The following is a 19,614-nucleotide window of genomic DNA, read 5'->3' as shown; positions in this document are numbered from 1 at the left end:
GAATTCCATCCCCAACCCACAAGTGAACCCTGGATTGAAAATGCTTCCAAATTCCAGTAAATTTGCAATTTTCCTAACTGTTGGGGGCTGTGGACGGCAAACAAATTAGGATTCTGAAACCAGCTGGAAGTGGAACAAAGTACTTCAATTATAAAAAATATTTTTCCATAGTTCTAATGGCTATAGCGGATGCCGATTGTAAATTCGTTGCCGTGGACATTGGCTCATTCGGACGAGGCAATGACTCGCAGACATTCAAAATCTCAGACATGGGCCAACTTCTGTATGGGAATGATTTTAATTTTCCGCCGCCACGACCTCTGCCCAACACTCATGGCCTGCCAATGCCTTTTGTTGTTGTTGGTGATGAGACGTTCCAAATGTGTGCCAACCTCATTAAACCATACTCTAGTAGAAACTTAAATCACACAAAAAAAATTTCAATTACAGATTGACAAGGGCATGAAGTACCATGGAGTGTGCATTTGGATTGCTGATATCAAAATGGCGCATTTTGTGCACATCCATTAACCTAAAAATTTACACTATTCATGAGGTTGTGAAAGCATGTGTTCTTCTGCACAACTACATAATGGTAAAAGAGCGACCAAACTTACAACCTGAGGAACCTGTTATATTGCATGATTACCAATTTCACCACTATGGAAGTTGCCCAGATGAGGGATAAGTTTCCTGCTTACTTTGTTTCAGATAATAGACGTGTGACATGGCAAGACGAAATGATTTAAGCCGCTAAGTTAAATGTACCTGTTATGTTTTGTACCTGTAAGGTCAAATATTACATACCTGTTATGTATAAAGGTACCTGTGATGTTAACATGTACATGTAATGTAATAATTTACCCCTAATATTTACTGATTGAAATATAAACTACTTTCCCTAAAAAAAAAAAGTGTTTATGTTGTACCTTACCTCAAAAAACAAGTGTTTGTGTCAGCGGCGCATAAAGATAAGAAAAACACAAGATATAGTGCTAACCAAATACAATAACTTTAATTTTCAACATTTTTTTTTTAAAAAAAAGGGTTAAGGTTGGGGTGATTAGTTTTTTCTTCGGGGTTTACGTGAGGGTGAAATGGTAGGACCTTGGGAGTGTGGAGCTGTGAGGATTGGGTGGTAGTTGATGAGGAAGGGGTTACAGGGGATGGCAGTGGAGACAAAGTGCAATCGTGGGAATCGATAGACAAACTAGAAGGAACAGACAGAGGCACAAGGGAAAGTAGTGACAAATTGGGAGGTGAGGGGTGGAGGTGGTGGGTTCAAGGTGGGCTGATTATTTTGGCTCCAAGTTTTGGTTCTGATGCCAAGATTTTTTTTTTTCTTTTTGGACCTTGCTTTTCTTGGCCGAGTGGGAGTGCTGGGCTCTGTAGCAGTCATCTGGCATGGTGCTGGGCAGCATCGTTGATCCTGCTGACTGCGTGGGTGCTGTACTTTGGAGCATGGTGGATGCTACTGCCTGCATGGTCGTTCGGTGAACTGGAGGCTGCGGTGGTGGCGGATAGCTCGGTGCTGTGGGAGCTGGATAGTAGATTTGCTGGTGGTAATATCTTCCAGCCTGTTGAGTAGGATTGTGACTGCTGCTGGGGCTGCTGCTGTAATGCATATGGCTGTAAGCAACTGGGCATGATGGACAGCTGGAGTTGAGGCATAAGGTTTTCTGACACGCTCTGCTCAATTGCAGAAAAAAGTGACGCCGATCTATTAAGGTCGGCTTCCAGGCGGTCTAGGTGATTGCTGACTTCCTTGAACCCACTCTTCACTCTGTCAGCAATCAACCTAATCCCATCCTGGAAGACCAAGCTTAATTGAAGAAACTCTGGCATGCCTGACCTCTCCCAGGCCCTCTGCCGCTGACGAGAAGACCCAGCAAAAGCAGAGGCAGAGCGCTGGGAGAGGGTAAAACCTAATGGACCGGCCACCTCTTCCCCAGCCTGTGTAGCCTGCAAGGTTGCTCCATCGCTGGTGGATGACTGGGACTGCTTCTGTTCAGTGGCTGGTAGATTAGGGGCTGCTTCAACCGAGGAGGCTCCGGGTTGTGTGGTGCTGCACCAGGTTCTGTGTGGAAAAGAGAAAAACATTAGTGCAAAAATCAAGGTTGTGTTGTGCTGCTCCAGGTTCTGTGTGTGGAAAAAAAAAACATTAGTAAAAAGAAATTTTTTTTTATATACTTACGTTCGCTGAGCAAGCGCAAGCCTCAGAAGGGCAAGGATCCGGTGGTATTTGTATTTGTGGAACCTTGCAGCAGAACCACTTTGAACCGAAGCTCCTCTCTCATGTCCTTGTTGAAACGATCCTTCATTGAGCGCCAACGGATTTTAATTCTCTTCTCTGTGAAGGGGTAAAATAGAAAGAATTAGAAAACAATGCACATCCATTTACAGGTTCACTGTCGGTCCAGACCACATTACAATACTTACCAAAATCAGTTCTGGCTCGTGGCACGTTCCCAACCAGGCAGCAGCGATGTTGCCACTACTTTCCAGAGCCGTCGACTCACCACATTGTCGGAGTGCTGACTGCCACGGGTGTCCCACAATGATATTCGCTCTTGCACAAGGTGGAGGAGTTGTTCGTTATCTATATCCAATGTGGCTTCTTCCCATTGTGAAACTTATAGATAAAATAGAAATAAAGAATTTTAAGTAAAACTGAAAAAAAATTGTACTACAACTCTGATGAAAGAAATACTTACACCCTGTCTTTCCTCCTGTCATACATGAGTCCAATGACCCTGGGGAGAATCCTCTCCACTGGTCTGCTCCTGCTCTTCATCACTGCCAGGTACCTGTAAAGAAATTAAATGATTTATCACATGTGGAGTATTGCCAGTCAATACATACCAATCAGTAAAGCGAATGTGATTACATAATCTTTGTCCGGTCCACTCTGGGAAGAAGTCTGTTCTTCACTTGAGGACATTTTGAAGAGCATGCAGAAATCAAATGAAACGCTACAGAAAAGAACTGAAAAAAAATTAAACTTGTAAAGATCCAAAAACAATGTAGACCAAAAAAAAGGACAAAACAATTCTTACATTACCAGCAGCAGTCAGCACAGGCCAGGGACAGACGGAAGCACCAGGAGACGACAACGGGAAACCGGGAAAACCACTGCACCAGGAGACACCTACTGCTCCAGAAAGAATCGGCCAGTCTACAAGGAACAGAAAAAGCATTCAGAGAGACAGACATTTCCAAAGCTTCCATACTTACATAGACAGTGTTGTCTTCACCACGACAGAAGGCAGCACCAGGAGATGAAATGGAGAAAACCGCTGCACCAGGAGACACACACAGCGCCGCAGAGAATCCTAGCACCGCTCGAATACTTTTGCACCTTGTGACTGCAGTTGTGACTAATTGGCTCTCACCATGACTTGGGTGTGGGCCAGTAGTTGCTTTGTGAATGCAAATCTTTATAAACCTCAAATCTGATTCTTTTAGACTTAGACTTCCAGGCCACACAGGAGATGCTGTGTAAACTGACTAGTCAGAACTGCAGCCATGTGGAGCAAAAGTGGGGTGGAGCAGTGCTGAGTATGAAAGTGATAAGAAAATATTTTCATACATGTACTAGGCACATATCTATAGCTAAGGGGGTAGATAATAGAAAAAAATTATTGCCAGAGTGCTGCTTTAAGGGTATGTGCACATGCTGCGGATTCAGCCGCGGATTTGCATTTGCGGATCTGCAGGTAAAATGACCTGCAGTTTTATCTTTGGATTGGCCTGCGGTTTTCCCCTGCAGTTTGCCACCTGGCAACGGAATAAGTGGTTAACCGCAGCAGAATCTGCAGAAAGAATTGACATGTCAATTCTTTCTGCGGATTCAAAACTGCAGCTTTTCCGCAGTTGAAAAACTGCAGCATGTGCACAGCGGATTGTATGTCACATAGACTTACATTGTACTGTACACTGTCTTCAGAACTGCAGCAGAATCCGCAGCGTGTGCACATAGCCCTACTCATTTATTCAATTACTAGAGGTGTGCCCGATGCTATCGCATCGGGAGGGAAGTGTGTGTGGGGTGTGTGTGTGTGTACGTCCCGCAGCTGCATGCCCACCCACCTCCGTGCACTCACAGCCAGCAGGAAAGAGGGTGGTGTGCGGCCTGTGCTGGAGATGTGAGTATGTGTGTGTGTGTATGTACATGGTGGGCAGACAGCGGCGTGGCCAGCAGCGGCGGGTTCAGCGGCAGCCGGCAGGAAAGACCGCGGCTTGCGGCCTGTGCTGGAGATGGGGTGCGGCGCCACCAGAGGGCGCCCACACCCCATCTCCAGCACAGGCCGCAAGCTGCGGTCTTTCCTGCCGGCTGTGACTGCACGGAGGTGGGTGGACAGGTGGCGGGGAGGTCCGGCGGCGGTGGTGTCCCGCTGGTGGTACTGTGGAAGGGCCTGGTACCGCCAGCGGGTGCCATATTGGAATACCCATCACTTGGGTCTTCCAATATGGCAGTTGGCGTACTTCCGGTGTGGCGCGGTGGATTGTGGGATTCAGGGACATCCAGACGGAAGTGGATGACAGACAATTTAAGGCAATTATATATACAGAAGACAAAAGGACCATAATCAAAATGAGACCAACATCTGGGCATTGCCTTTTTCCACCTTGCAAATGTCATCCTTGGACATGCGAGTCCAGTACTCTAATTGCCTTCCTTTTTTTTTTTTTTTCGCAGGTGAAGACACTGATCTTTCCCCTGGAGATGGGAGGGTTCTGGGCAGGTTTACACCATATTTATTAAGAAAGCTCAAGTTGGCAGTATAACCTAAGCCCCTTTTATATACATATTTATTATTATTTTGGCTTTGGAGGAGTATGTCTTTAATTGGTGGTTAAAGTGGGACAGTTAGTCATCAAATGCCAGTGTGATCGGTGATTCACATGACGCAGACTGTTGTATAAATCTTAGAGATAGTAATGCAGTTCACAGACTGGCTGGCGGCTCTCTCGACCCAAGCGTGACATGTATTACCGTATCTATCATTTTCATGTATTTCTATGCAGCTGTACCCTCAGTTCGGGAGAGCCACCAGCCGGTCTGTGCACTGCATTCCTATCTCTGTCTGATTTATCCGGCAATCTGACTGAACCTTAGAATGATATTGCCATGTGATGAACTGTCCCCATATAACCTCCAGTCACAAAATGGCCACCTGAGATTACACAGGAGTCCTTGATTAAAAAATAAAAACCACACCTTTTGTCCGTAGGCCATCAGGCATTGCAACCCATCCTTATTCAAGTGAGTTCAGTTCTATTACAATACTATTCTGAGCCCATGGACTTGAATGATGCTCCGGTTTTTGTTTTTTCTAATTTTAGATGACCACTATTTTAATACAGAGACGTTTATTGATGATTGTGAAGTGGCGAGCTAGGGCCTGTACTATGGGAAAGTTCTGACTTCTGATACTGCTCTTCTAAACAGGAAACTGATGTGTGTGTTGTGCTGTGGGATTCGTTCTGTACTTGGCATTTAGGTGTCCTTGTTGCCTCCCCGTCCTTGGGACCAGATACAGCTACACAGACAACAGGAGACATTTGGTCCCGTTTAACAGGTTCTCCTTCACTGTATAATTCGGATACATACGCCTGAGACATACAGAAGGAGTCACAGTCCCCTCTGGTTGGTGTTCCCGTTGCCCACTATAGTGTCAGTTTTTACCTCCATTCTGCCCGACCTGCCCCTGCCTGTCAGACTCTGTTGGTTCCAGGAAAAAGACAGCCGACAGCACAGCAAGGACCAAAAGGATGCAAGCTCAAAGTTCATGAACCCAGATGAACAAAAATATCCACAAAGAAAAAAGAGAGCAGCATCCAATCCAGGTGGAAAATCGTAGCAAAGATTTGTTCTGCAATTGTATAATACAACGTTTGGACCATATTTGTGGCCTTTGGTGTTCACTTTGCCCACTATAGTGTCAGTTTTTACCTCCATTCTGCCCGACCTGCCCCTGCCTGTCAGACTCTGTTGGTTCCAGGGTCCTCCTCTCTGGCATTACATTTCCCTGAGGCCCACCATCTCTCCCTTTCTCTGTGACCCGATCGACCTCTTAAACTTAGGGGAGAAAGACCCATGGAATCCGACACCACCTCTGGGCCCTAGGTCCTGAACCACCATGAAATCTGTGCAAAACATCAGATGTATCCACTTGCTGTTTGTGAAACTTGAGACTGACAGGACACTTTGTCACATCTGCATCCACTGACCTTGAAACTGTCACCCCTCTCATTGTCTGAGACTCCCCTATTCTCTGACTGCAACTTGAAAGTGCTTCCACTTTTATCTGATTTATCCCCTCCCAATCTGTGGGCTAATCCTAATCTTTAACTATATCTTGCCCTGAATGTTGCTAATCTATATCCCTATGCCTTGTAATGGTTCCCCTATGAACAGCCCTCCTAATCCCTGAGGACCGCCTTCAAGTAGAACCTCCAGGAATCCGAAACACAAAACATCCATAAGGATAAAATGCAGATTTACAGTGGGGGAGGTTGTTTGAGGTTGTAGACAGGTGTCTTTTATACTGATAACACGATCAAACAGCTGCCATTACTATAGGTAATGAGTGGAGGACAGAGGAGCCTCTTAAAGAAAAAGCTACAGGTCTGTGAGAGCCAGATATCTTGCATATTCTAAAGTGACCAAATACTTATTTTCCATCATAATTTGCAAAATAAATCTTGCCAAATCAGACAAGGTGATTGTCTGGATTTTTCTCATTTTGACTCTCATAGTTGTGGTCTACCTATGAGGTCAATTACAGGCCTCTCATCTTTTTAAGTGGGAGAAAATGCACAATTGGTGGCTGACTACATACTTTTTTCCCCACTGTATATAAACAGGCTTATAGCAATAAAATATTATTGTACATTTCAACTCCCTCTTGACACAGCGTCTTCTTCTCACCCCCTTGCAATAGGATCATGGTGAAAATATACTTGCCACATGGAAGAGATTGTAGTGTAAACCTAAAAATGTCAGTATTTAATGGGGGATACTTGTTCATACAATAACCAAATTTTAACAATTTGTCACAAAAGTCCCCTTTCCTTATTTTTAGATGGAGAAGCAGAGGCAGATTGGCTAGAAGACACCGGCCTTTCCCCTCTTATTGGAGACCAGAATCCTACAGAAGACAACGTCTTAATCTTATCGACCCTTACGCGAACGCAGACCGCAGCTGTACAGCGTCGCATCGACAGCTATAACCGATCCTCTCGGAAACGGTCCAAACAACAAACGCGAGATGTCAGGGATGTGTTTGACAGAACCAGCAAAACTGTGAGTGTCCTCAACCATAGTGATAACCTACTAGATCTAAAGCAAATATTATTCCACCAGCTCCAAATTCAAATACACATGCCGAGTTTACATGTGTCGACATCCTCCATTATTCCTCTGCTGATTGACTACATGTACACTAATCAGCAGTTGTTTAATGACCTGTTTAGACAAGCTGTCCACCATTGTATGCGCACAGAACAATTGTTAATGACTGTTCTGGGCACACAGAATATCATGTCCTCGGAAGCACACCTGCTGTCTACAGAAGATAATGTGCTGCCGATACCGACGAACAAGTATTTCTCTGGTGTTTGCCTATCTGTATTGACTGCCTGATAGTGGTGAAATTGCATTCATACAGACTAGTCCCCCAATGATCTGCAATGCAGCATTAGTAAATAAAATCACCACTGCTGTAATTTCCCAGTGATTTGTAAAGTCTTGAATGATGTACCCTTATCGTCTTTGGGGGATATCACTAAGGCTATGTGCACACGCTGCGGATTCACCAGCGGATTTTTCCGTGCGGATCCGCAGGTAAAACCGCAGGTAAATTGACCTGCGGTTTTACCTGCGGATTGGCCTGCGATTTTCCCCTGCGGTTTGACACCTGGACAATGGAATAGGTGGCAAACCGCAGCGGGATCCGCAGAAAGAATTGACATGCTGCTTTTCCGCAGTGAAAAAAACGCAGCATATGCCCTTCGGATTGTAAATCCCATAGACTTACATGGTACTGTACACTGTCAGCAGAATCCGCAGCGTGTGCACATACCCTAAGAAGTGCTACTGATCACCTAAGTTGCATCCTAATGTGTCCCATTTGAAAAAATAATGTAGTCAACCCCACAAAGGTGGGACAAAGTGACTGTTGGCCCACAGTTTATGAAGTCTCCACGGGTGCCATAGACCACTAGGTAGAAAATTCATTTCTAGTCAGTCCTTTTGAAATAGGATGCCATCGTTTTATAGGACTACTCAATGTAAGCTGAAGCACCAGTATAAAATAACTTATGCATTCAAAAATATCTTGTACCAGGATACGGGATAATTCTTCCACTTTGGAATGATACTTATCAGTCTTTTCCCCATCAGTCCAATCTCTGTTATTCCAGGAGGATAGCAACACAGCGCTGCGTTGAGCCCTGCGTAGACTTCTGCTAATATTGGAGATTTCTTCTTGCAGCTTGATAGTGACCAATGCTTATGACAGGATCTGGTGCTGCTAATGTGGTATAGCAGGCACATATATCAATCGGGGTAACCGCAGTAGGGCAACACGTGGGGTCACATTTGGAAGGCAAGAACAAACCTTAAATAGGAAATTCAAGTTATCTCTTGATCCTGAAAAGGATTAATGTGGTACCTGTAATGGTGGCCATGCTTGTTATCATCCAATTGAAAATAAATAACTCAAGGTCTTATATTTCCTGGTGTTCAATGTATTATATGATAGGTACTCATTAATAGAGATGAGCAAATATTTCAATATTCGGTTCGGATTACGATCATCGTATTTGCTGAACATAGCTAAACGCCATTGGAGTCAATGGGAGTATAGATGAGCGAATATGTTGGGAGACTAGCATCAAACCTAAATTCGGAATGAATAGGGTACCGATATTGCACAAAGATGGCAAATTTGGATTTGGCGATCGTTTTCCGAACATATTCGCTCATCTCTACACATTAACATTCTTAAATAATTGCATGTTAATTAACGGGACTCGACACCTTTTGTTTTCTGTTGTCCACTTATTTCTGATATTTTCATACAGAATATTGTTATGGAGGAGAGTAGAACAGAAGAAAGGAATGGCTCAGACGACACAAATGGTTTCACAGAGAACACAACAAAATGTAAGCATGTTTTATTAATCTGTATATCATATATGTATGGCGAGTAGGATTAGGGCAATGTATGGAGAATAGGCTGAGAAGAAAAGGGATGCTTACTGAAAGGTATAATATGGGGCTGTTGAAGTTGCTTTTTATTCTTGCTCTGGCAGAGGTGCAGTAGATACAATTTGTATAATTAATTTCCTTTTACATTAAAGCTCCTTCCAGGTTAAAGCATTCTGGGGCATCTAATGTCCACAACATGGATGTGGCTTATTCAGAACAAGCAGCATTTGGTCAAAATGAGAATAGAAAATCATCCTGGCAACCCGAGTCTTTACCTGTAAGTGTCTGTATATGTCTATCACATTGGAATTGTCATGTGATCGCATACAATCCACTCATTAATTGTTTGGTGACTGAAAAACTTTCCGTGTATCCCCCTAACTCGCACTTGAAGGGAATTGTGTTGTCAGAAAGTGACCTATTGTTTAGATAACATGTCATGTCCTCAAATGCTTATTAACCTTCAGATGTGGGGTTAATCTGCAGGCTAATTGCTGCTCAGCTGCCTTACTGAAAGTGAGGCTACCTGGAGAAAATTTATTTTTTTTTCCCCTTCACCCATTGACAGCACACCTGAGAGAGGGATCTGCCCTGCCAGGACAGGAACCTACCAAAATATAAGGGGCGGTACCTCTCTCCCGCTTCAGTTGGGTTCCTGGCCTGGAAGGGAATCCCGTACAGCGGCGGTGCCGGTCATAGGAGAAAGGTCCCGGGTCCATCCCGGCGTGGGAAAAACGGGTTCCATACCTGTAGCGCCGGCCATCAGGCGTCCGGAATCGCAGTCCACGGGTCCCCCTGGGGCTTGGTGTTTGTGCGGGCGACATATGCAGGAGGGTCTGTGCCGTGCCTTCCTCCCCTCGCGCACCCCGAGCCGGCTCTCTGATTCAGCATGGAGGAGCGGCCGGGGACGACTTCCGAGTGCCGTGGTCAACTTCCGGATGCCGCTGACGACACGTTCACCGCAGAATCATGGGAGCACGCCCTGCTGACGTCAGAGAGGCACCGAATAACATGGCGCCCAGCACGATGCCGGCCGGCCTTTTTGTATGATGGAAGCTTGCCATCCGGCCAGTGGTCGCGGGGGGGAGGGACATATCTCACCCGGATGGAGGTTGCCTCTTTTAAGGTGGACGCCAGGGAATCAGGCTGCCAGCAAAGATGGAGTCAGAATAGCGGCAGTCCCTTTCGCCACCGCCAGTACCTCCAGCTCCGTCTATGGTTCACTGACAGCAGGATTGCAAAGCTGAAAAGGTGATAGTCGGTCAATTGCCAGAAGCAGCAGTCGCCCCAGCCACAAATCTGGAGACTCCTCGATGTCCTGGGACGATGCGTCACGTGTTCCTCCACGGCCTCTGAGTCCAGAAGCAAAAAAAAGTCCTCTAGGACTAGGGAAGAAAAATTAAAGTGTACACATATATTTCCATAAAAGCATAAATCTTTAATTAGATTTTCAATTTAAAAATTCACCACCCAGTGCACATGACGTGTATATACTGTATAACACAAACAAGCATAAGTTAATAATAACCTGCTAAATCCCTACACTGTCTTACTGTCCATACCTGACAGTGGAGGTTGGCACCCTAAAAGATACGATTTTTTGGCGCCCTCACTTCGTGACGGCTGTCCCAGACTAGCCCTGATAAACCCTGATAAACTACAGATGGGAAAACAATAAGCAAAATAAAAGATGAAAAGATAGAACTTATTGCCTAAAACATTGAACTGACAGGTTATTAAATACATTTAAAGCTCTTGTAAACAAATAGATCGACCAATGATCCTTTCCTTTAAAGGTGGCCACTTACGGTATGTTCAAAATAGTTAGTATGACCATGTATAGCTCCAAAAACAGGGAGCCAACCAAAAGGATAGGAATCACAAATTTGTACACCATAAGTATGACCCAATATTCAGAATGGCTCATAAAAATATATCATACAGAAGCCATAGGGTTCAGATAGCTAAACATATCTAAATATAGCGATATCCCTACAGCAAGACAAATGACCATATACAAAGAGTAAAACAGTAGCAAGATTCACACCAAAGTTAGAGTCAGGAACAACAAAGAATTTGCCCACAATAATTCCCGGCTCAACAGAAATATCAGTTTAGTTGATATCAGAGAAAAAACAAAGGGGGTTAGCCCAAACTTAGCCTCAGCCTCGATGTGTTTCCCCGTCTATACGGTTCATCAGGAGGCCCAATAAGGAACCCTAGCTATGCCATAGATATGAGGTGTCCAGATGAAGAGGCAAACCCATCTCTTTTATTTTGCTTATTGTTTTCCCACCTGTAGTTTATCAGGGCTAGTCTGGGACAGCCGTTGCTTACCGGTAGCCATTTTTTCCAGAACCAATGACAGCACCTGTATATTATCCCCCCTTGTTCACCGTATGGGTGTGCACGATAGTTGAGTGTATTTGCAAAGTGGTGTTGGATAAATGTGACTAACCGGGAAGTCCTCTCATACTCTGTAACCAACTGAAGGGGGGAGAGGTACCGCCCCTTATATTTAAGTAGGTTCCTGTCTTGCGGGGCGGATCCCTCTCTCAGGTGTGCTGTCATGGGTTCTGGAAAAAACAGCTACCGGTAAGTAACCTTGGTGGTATTCTTCCCAGGAGCCATTGACTTTCAGTCATAAAGATGTGCGTGGCGTGGCTACAGTCATTGCTCACAGCATTGTGAGTGGTGGCTGAAAGCGTGCCCCACCACTTTGACAGTTTGCTCTGCAGTGCACTGGCGCAGAGGGAGCTGTCAGAGTGCCTTATAGCTGAAGACCACTGTGTGTACAGATCACTGTCTATGATTGAAAGCCGTGCTCCTTGTTAATAACGCTTGGGGACATGACTGGTTCGCGTTAAAATCTGGTTTTGTGTCGCATTTATTTTTTTTTTTATAATGTTCTTTATTACAAAGGAAATATTGAAATTTTTCAATTATCACTGGAGCAGTTTTAAACCCATAATTCCTTTTTTTTTTTTTTTTTTTTTTTCAGGAAGAGTTTACAGTAGATTCCATATTATTAGAGGCAGGATTATAATGCGGTGTACGACGCCTATAGACAGCTAATAACACAATCACAATTTCTGACCCTGCTCCCCTCCCTTCACAATGACTATTCCACTTGCTCATTAGATGCTTCAACACAAAAGATAGGGTCAGAGTCTGTTCACTGTGGCTAATATACAGGTGCTTCTCACAGAATTAGAATATCATCAAAACACTGATTTATTTCAGTTCTTCAATACAAAAAGTGAAACTCCTATATTATAGTCATTACAGAGTGATCTATTTCAAGTGTTTATTTCTGTTAATGTTGATGATTATGGCTTACAGCCAATGAAAACCCAAAAGTCATTATCTCAGTAAATTAGAATTCTTTATAACACCAGCTTTGAAAATTATTTTAAAATCCAAAATGTTGGCCTACTGAAATGTATGTTCAGTAAATGCACTCAATACTTGGTTGGGGCTCCTTTGGCATCAATTACTGCATCAATGCGGCGTGGCATAGAGGCGATCATCCTGTGGCACTAATGAGGTGCTATGGAAGCCGAGGTGGCTTTGATAGCAGCCTTCACCTTGTCTGCATTGTTGGGTCTGGTGACTCTCATCTTCCTCTTGACAATACACCATAGATTCTCTATGGGGTTCAGGTCAGGCAAGTTTGCTGGCCAATTAAGCACAGTGATACTGTTTGTAAACCAGGTATTGGTACTTTTGGCAGTGTGGACAGGTGCCAAGTCCTGCTGGAGAATGAAATTTCCATCTCCAAAAAGCTTGTCGGCAGAGGGAAGCATGAAGTGCTCTAAAATTTCCTGGTAGATGGCTGCGCTGACTTTGGTCTTGATAAAACACACTGGACGTACACCAGCCGCTGACATGGCTCCCCAAACCATCACTGACTGTGGAAACTTCACACTAGACCTCAAGCAGCTTGGATTGTGGCATGTCCACTCTTCCTCCAGACTCTGGGACCTTGATTTCCAAATGAAATGCAAAATGTACTTTCATCTGAAAACAACACCTTGGACCACTGAGCAACAGTCTAGTTCTTTTTCTCCTTGGCCCAGGTAAGACGCTTCTGACGTTTTGTCTATTGGTCATGAGTGGCTTGACACAAGGAATGTGACACTTGTAGCCCATGCCCTGGATACATCTGTGTGTGGTGGCTCTTGAAGCAATGACTCCAGCAGCAGTCCACTCCTTGTGAATCTCCCCCAAATTTTTTGAATGGCCTTTTCTTAACAATCCATTCAAGGCTGCTGTTATCCCGGTTGCTTGTACACCTTTTTCTACCACACTTTTTCCTTCCACTTAACTTTCCATTAATATGCTTGGATACAGCAATCTGTGGACAGCCAGCTTCTTTTGTGGCTTACCTTCCTTGTGGAGTTTGTCAGTGACTGTCTTCTGGACATCTGTCAAGTCAGCAGTCTTCCCCATGATTGTAGAGCCTTCTGAAACAGACTAAGGGACCTTTATAAATGCTTAAGAAGCCTTTTGTAGGTATTTTTGTTAATTATTGTAATTTACTGAGATAATGACTTTTGGGTTTTCATTGGCTGTAAGCCATAATCATCAACATTAACAGAAATAACAATTGAAATCAATCTGTTTGTATTTACTCTATATAATGAGTTTTACTTTTTGTACTGAAGAACTGAAATAAATCAATGTTTTGATAATATTTTAATTTTGTGAGAAGCACCTGTACATGTGGATTTCCTGAAGCAGGAAGTTTAAAGTCTAAAAATAAAAAGTCCCTGTAGCCAGTGAAAAAAAAATCCAAGATTCCTAGTTTATATTTTAAGTCAAGATTGTGTCAAAAAAAATTCCCCAAAATTTCTAAAAAGAGAAAAAAATAACACACTTGATTTAAACCGTATGTCATTTTCTGATGACACATACCTCTTAGGCCTCATTCAGATGTTTGTTTTTTTGCGTAGGCGTGCTATCCTTGTTTTTCACGAATAGCACTCTTACCCATGATATTCTATGGGACTATTCACATGTCTGATTGTTTTTTTTTTCCATCACACCAAGTGGTCTGTGGGAAATATTGGAGACAAGTCAGATTTTTGATCTGAGGGTCGGATTAAACTTGGCAATGCAAGTCAATGGGTCTGTGAAAAAAATTGGATTGCACTCTGATCACATGCAAGTGCGGTCGAATTTTCACGGCCTCTCAGAATATAGAAGGTGGAGAATTTTTTGTTTATTTCACCACACATGAGAAAATCGGACAAAGCTTGTACCACACTCTGAACAAACTTTGGTCAGTTTTTCTTGTGATTGAAAAAATTGCATGTGTGAATAATGCTGTTTAGTAGGCACAATGTCAAGGTCTTGTCACTGTAAGCAAATCTATAGTGGAAATTTACAGGGAAACCTCAAACCTCATCTTGTCTAAAATATTGGGCTGGGACAATGAGTGATGAGGAGTGGTCTCTTTAAAAGGAGCCGGTTAGATGACTCATGTTGTTCAAACCACGTGCAGCATGAATAGCAGCCTTACTGTTTGAGGAACATTGTTGGAGGAGCATTTCAGTGAAAATATACTTTGAAAATACGGGGACAATGGCCCGAATACCAGACTAGTCCAGTGCTACCTCCAGTTGGTTCCTCCCAGCAGTTCTGCTGGTGATTGTCAGGTCTTTCCCGAGCTGGAGATCTTCAAAGTGTATTTTCCCTGAATTGCCAGAGCATTTCAGAGAATAATATACCTGCCTGCTCCTTGGGCTGCATGAATTGCCCGACAGCTTCTGTTTAAGATATTACCAATCAGACTATAGGAAACGACCTCCGTTTCATTTCATGGATGCAGATGACAAGACCGAGGTCAATGTGGGGAAGTAGTTTGCCCCCATAACACGACTACATTGTATTCTGATTGTGGCACAAAACTTTATTTTTAGATCTTGATATTCCAAAACTATAAAATATGATGACAAAATCGTATATAAAGAGTGCAGAGGTGGGGGATAAATTCTGTGTTGCATCGCCATTACCAATATCACACTGGCTAGGTTACCGCCTTGTTATTGGGAGTAAAGGTTAGAAATGAAATTGTTTTGAAAGATGCTTGTCTATGGTAAATCGATATTAGATGTCCACATTATTGACAACTTCATTTCAATGAGCTGTACTTTTTTCATATCTCCTGTGGTGGTGCTGTAGAGTAATTGTACACTCTGAAAGGGTTGTCCTACGAACAAAGTACATTGTTTTTATTCAAAGACATAATAATAAATTTACAATTTTCCCTTCACTCATGACAGCACACCTGAGAGAGGGATCCGCCCCGCCAGGACAGGAACATACTGAGATATCAGGGGCGGCACCTCTCCCCCGCTTCAGTTGGGTTCCTATCCTGGAGGGAATCCCACTGTTGGCAGTGCCTATCATGGCGAAAAAAAAAAAAAGAAAGGAAAAAAAACAAAGCCCAGGCCCGTTCCGACACGCGAAGAACAGGGGTCTAACCTGTAGCGCCGGCCGTCGGGTGCTGGAGTCACAGTGGCCGGTGACCCCTTGGGTTCCGGGTTCATGTGGGCGCAGTTGGGATCCCGGTGGCTCCGGGAGGCTCCACCGCGCCGCCCTCCCCTCGCGCGCGCCCGCGGTCTCGATCCACGAGGCAACTAGCAGGGGAGAGCCGCGGGCGTCTTCCGGCCACTGACGTCAATGGCGCAGAGGATCATGGGTGCGACGGTGTCATGGCGCCGGGTGCGACGCCGGCTTTCTGAAGCGGTTGGCCGGCGGTCGCAGGGGGGAGGGGAGGAGACACCAACCAGGACGGAGGCGCAGCATTTAAACGAGGGACAGCGGCATGGCAGGCGTTGCAAGATGGAGTCAGAACAGGAGCGATCATTGTCTCTGCCTCCCTCACAACCCTCTGGCCGCAAACATGGAAGCCATTCAAGCAGCAGTCGCCCCAGCCGCAGGTCGGGGGACTCTTCAAGGTCCAAAGAGCACAGGTCACGTGCTCCGACGCAGCCTCCAAGTCCGATACCCTTGATTACGGGTGGTGGATGATCTTCGTGAATGCTAGCATTATGTTAATAGGGGTTCCCTGTTGTAAGTTTCACCCCGTAGGAAAAGCCTAAAAAAGCGGGAAGTAAGAATAATAATAGGGACTGTGCCATATGTAAAACTCCCCTAGCAAGAGACTGGCATAAAGACCTCTGCGCCAGTTGCATTCAGCGAACCATGGCAGAAGAAGCACCTAGTTTCGCAGCTAACCTGATATCGGCCCTTAGGTCAGAAATGGAGGGTTCAATTAAGACCTTGTTGAAGAAAGGGAGGAAAGGTAGAAAGAATCCACCTAGTTCTCCCTCAAACTCCTCTTCGGCCTCATCTCAGACTGAACAGCCATCCTCCTCAGGCAGTGACACGGGGGGGTAAGCCATGTTTTCCTGTAGAAGACACGGATGCTCTCCTAAAGGCCATTAGAACAATGGGCCTACAGGAAGAGAAAGCGGCTAAATCCCTAGAGGATGTCATGTTTGGGGGACTTCAAGAGATGAAAAAACGAACCTTTCCAGTGAATGAAAAGATCCAAGCGCTTATTGAGAGAGAATGTAGGAAACCCGAGAGATCAGGGGCCCTTCCCTCCGCCTCTAAAAGACGATACCCCTTTGAGCACAAAGATGCGGAAATATGGGACAAAGTCCCAAAGATTGATGCAGCGGAGTCCAGGTCTTCCAAAAAATCGGCCCTGCCTCTGGAAGACTCAGGGGTTCTTAGGGACCCGCTAGACAAAAAAGCTGATTCCTACTTAAGGCATGCATGGGAAGCAACAGCGGGAGGACTAAAGCCGGCAATAGCAGGCACCTGCACGGCACGTTCCCTGATGATTTGGCTGCAGCAGTTAGAGGAGAGGCTAGCGTCAAAAGTTCCAAGAGAAAAGATATTTGCAGATATGTACCTTCTGCATGGGGCAGCAGCTTTTTTGGCAGACACCTCGGCGGACTCTGAGGTTGACAACTAGGGCGGCAGGATTATCAAATGCCGCATTGTGGCTTAAAGGCTGTCCAGGTGACCTGCAGTCTAAAGCTAAACTGTGCTCGCTCCCCTGTGATGGTCGGTTTTTATTCGGGAAGAACTTAGATAATATCCTGGAAAAGGCGAGCGATAGGAAGAAGGGCTTCCCTAGGTTCCCGACAGATCAGAGAAGACAGCCCTTTCGGAGGAGAAGATTCAATAGGGGTTGTCCTCCGGGTGATAGAAGAAGATGGGAAGATAGAAAGAAAAAGGAGTTGGGATTTATGTTTGGTGGAGGCACCTCCACTTCAAAAAAAATCTCCACAATGACGCCAGCATTCCTGTAGGGGGGAGATTGGCACTCTTTTCCCAGGCCTGGGGAAAGATCTCTTCCAATACCTGGATCCTATGCATCTTAAGAGAAGGCCTGAGAATCCCCTTTGTTCGCCAGCCAAAAGCCGTATTTGTCATTACCCCTATCGGGAAGGTGATCGTAGAACAGTTGGCCTTGGAATCAGAGATCCTGTGCCTGATAGACAAGCAGGTCCTTTCCGAAGTCCCAAACACACAGGACGGAAGGGGGTTCTAATCCCCCTTTTTCTGATAAAAAAAAAACAAAAAAACCCAGATCAATCATTCAGGACAATCATAAACCTCAGAGGTCTCAATCGGTGAATAAAGAATCAGACCTTCAAGATGCAATCGGTGGCTACGGCCATAAAGCTGCTACATCAAGATTGACTACGGCCATAAAACAATCTAAAGGACGCATATTATCACATCCCTATCCTTCCAGGTTACCAAAAATACTTGAGTGGCCCTCTATATCCAGGGTACACTCAGACATTTCCAATTCAGAGCTCTTCCATTTGGCATATCCATAGCCCCGAGGGTTTTTACCAAGGTCATAGCGGAGGTAACAGCCTTCCTCCGAATTCACGATACGGTCATAATACCCTACTTGGACGATTTCCTTATACTGGGCAGCTTAGAGGACCACTGTATGACACAGTTGAGCCGGGTGACCGACACCTTACAGGAATTAGGGTGGATAATAAACTTCAAAAAAATCAAAACTACAGCCCCTAAGAAAACAGACCTTCCTGGGGTTTAACCTGTTTTCAGAACAGCAAGCGTGCCTGCTTCCGGATACCAAAATGGAGAAGGTACAGAACATGACTTTGACTGCCCGAGACCAACCTTATATGACATTGAGAAACACGATGTCTCTACTAGGTACCCTGGCGGCCTGTATTCCGGCGGTCAGGTGGGCTCAATTTCACACCCGACAGCTCCAGGGAGAGATATCAGGACAAAGATCGCTGAAAGGGCGTTTAGAAGGAACACTGGAGCTTTCCTTAGAGACCAGAGACTCAACTGGTGGCTGGACAATACAAACCTGGCTTCGGGAATGCCTTGGGACAGACAGATGTCCGACGTAATACTGACAGACGCAAGCTCCTTGGGGTGGGGGGCACACCTAAGGGGTCATGTAGCCCAGGGTTCCTGGAGGCCTCAAGAAATGGGGGCATCTTCCAACCTGAGAGAACTGTGGGCAGTGAACAAAGCCCTGAGCAACTTCATGCCCCTACTCAGGGGTCGCGATGACAACAACATGACAACAAAGTAACAGTGGCGTACATTAACCACCAAGGGGGGACAAGATCACACTCCCTAATGAAGGCAGCGGGCGACATTCTTGGCAGAGCGGAGCAACACCTACACTCCTTAACAGCCTTGCACATAAAAGGGGCAGAAAACATTGAGGCGGATTTCCTGAACCGCAATACTCTGAGGCAAGGAGAATGGGCACTAAATCGGTCCGTTTTTCAAAAAAAAACACAACTTTGGGGGAAACCGGTGATGGACCTCTTTGCCAACAAGTACAACAGGCAAACAGAGGGGTTTTGCTAATAGTTCCATTTTGGCCAAAAAGGCCCTGGTTCGCTCTGCTGCGAATGATGTCCCTCTTCGATCCATGGGTTCTGCCAGAAATCCCAGACCTACTAGCTCAGGGTCCAATATTCCATGCTCAGGTCAAAGGATTCCATCTGATGGCGTGGAATTTGAAAGGTCGCTTTTAATGGATAGAGGGTTCTCTCCCGGGTTGGTGGCCACCCTGCTAAAGAGTAGGAAACCGGTGACAACCAATATCTACGGCAGAACATGGAATAAATTCCTACAGTTCCTAGGTAAGCCGTTAGAACAAGAACCCCCGATTAGTGCCCTTATGGAGTTTTTACAATCAGGGTTGTAGCTGGGGTTAGCGGTAAACACTCTGAAGGTTCAGGTATCGGCACTAGGAGCGCTCTATAACTGCAACTTGGCAGCAAATAGATGGGTATCCCGATTTATCAAATCCTGCCATAGGTCTATTCCTATTCCAATACCTAGAATTGCCCCGTAGGATT

General features: G+C 45.1%; 1 protein-coding gene across 5 annotated transcripts in view; it reads left to right on the top strand.

The window, feature by feature from the left end:
* Window positions 1–19,614, top strand: part of ARHGAP40 (Rho GTPase activating protein 40) — a 195,717-nt gene that overhangs the window by 138,540 nt on the left and 37,563 nt on the right. For all 5 annotated transcript variants that reach the window (XM_073555344.1, XM_073555345.1, XM_073555343.1 and 2 more), the window contains 3 exons: window positions 7,089–7,309; window positions 9,091–9,172; window positions 9,370–9,494. In XM_073555344.1, coding sequence (XP_073411445.1) covers window positions 7,089–7,309; window positions 9,091–9,172; window positions 9,370–9,494 — 428 coding nt within the window. The remainder of the gene's footprint in view (window positions 1–7,088; window positions 7,310–9,090; window positions 9,173–9,369; window positions 9,495–19,614) is intronic.

The sequence above is a fragment of the Dendrobates tinctorius genome, unplaced genomic scaffold, assembly GCF_039654945.1.
Source record: "Dendrobates tinctorius isolate UK_male_01 unplaced genomic scaffold, ASM3965494v1 ptg000223l, whole genome shotgun sequence".
Lineage (NCBI taxonomy): Eukaryota > Metazoa > Chordata > Amphibia > Anura > Dendrobatidae > Dendrobates > Dendrobates tinctorius.
Note: the sequence above shows the minus strand (reverse complement) of the source record. Positions and strands in the feature narration are given on the sequence as shown.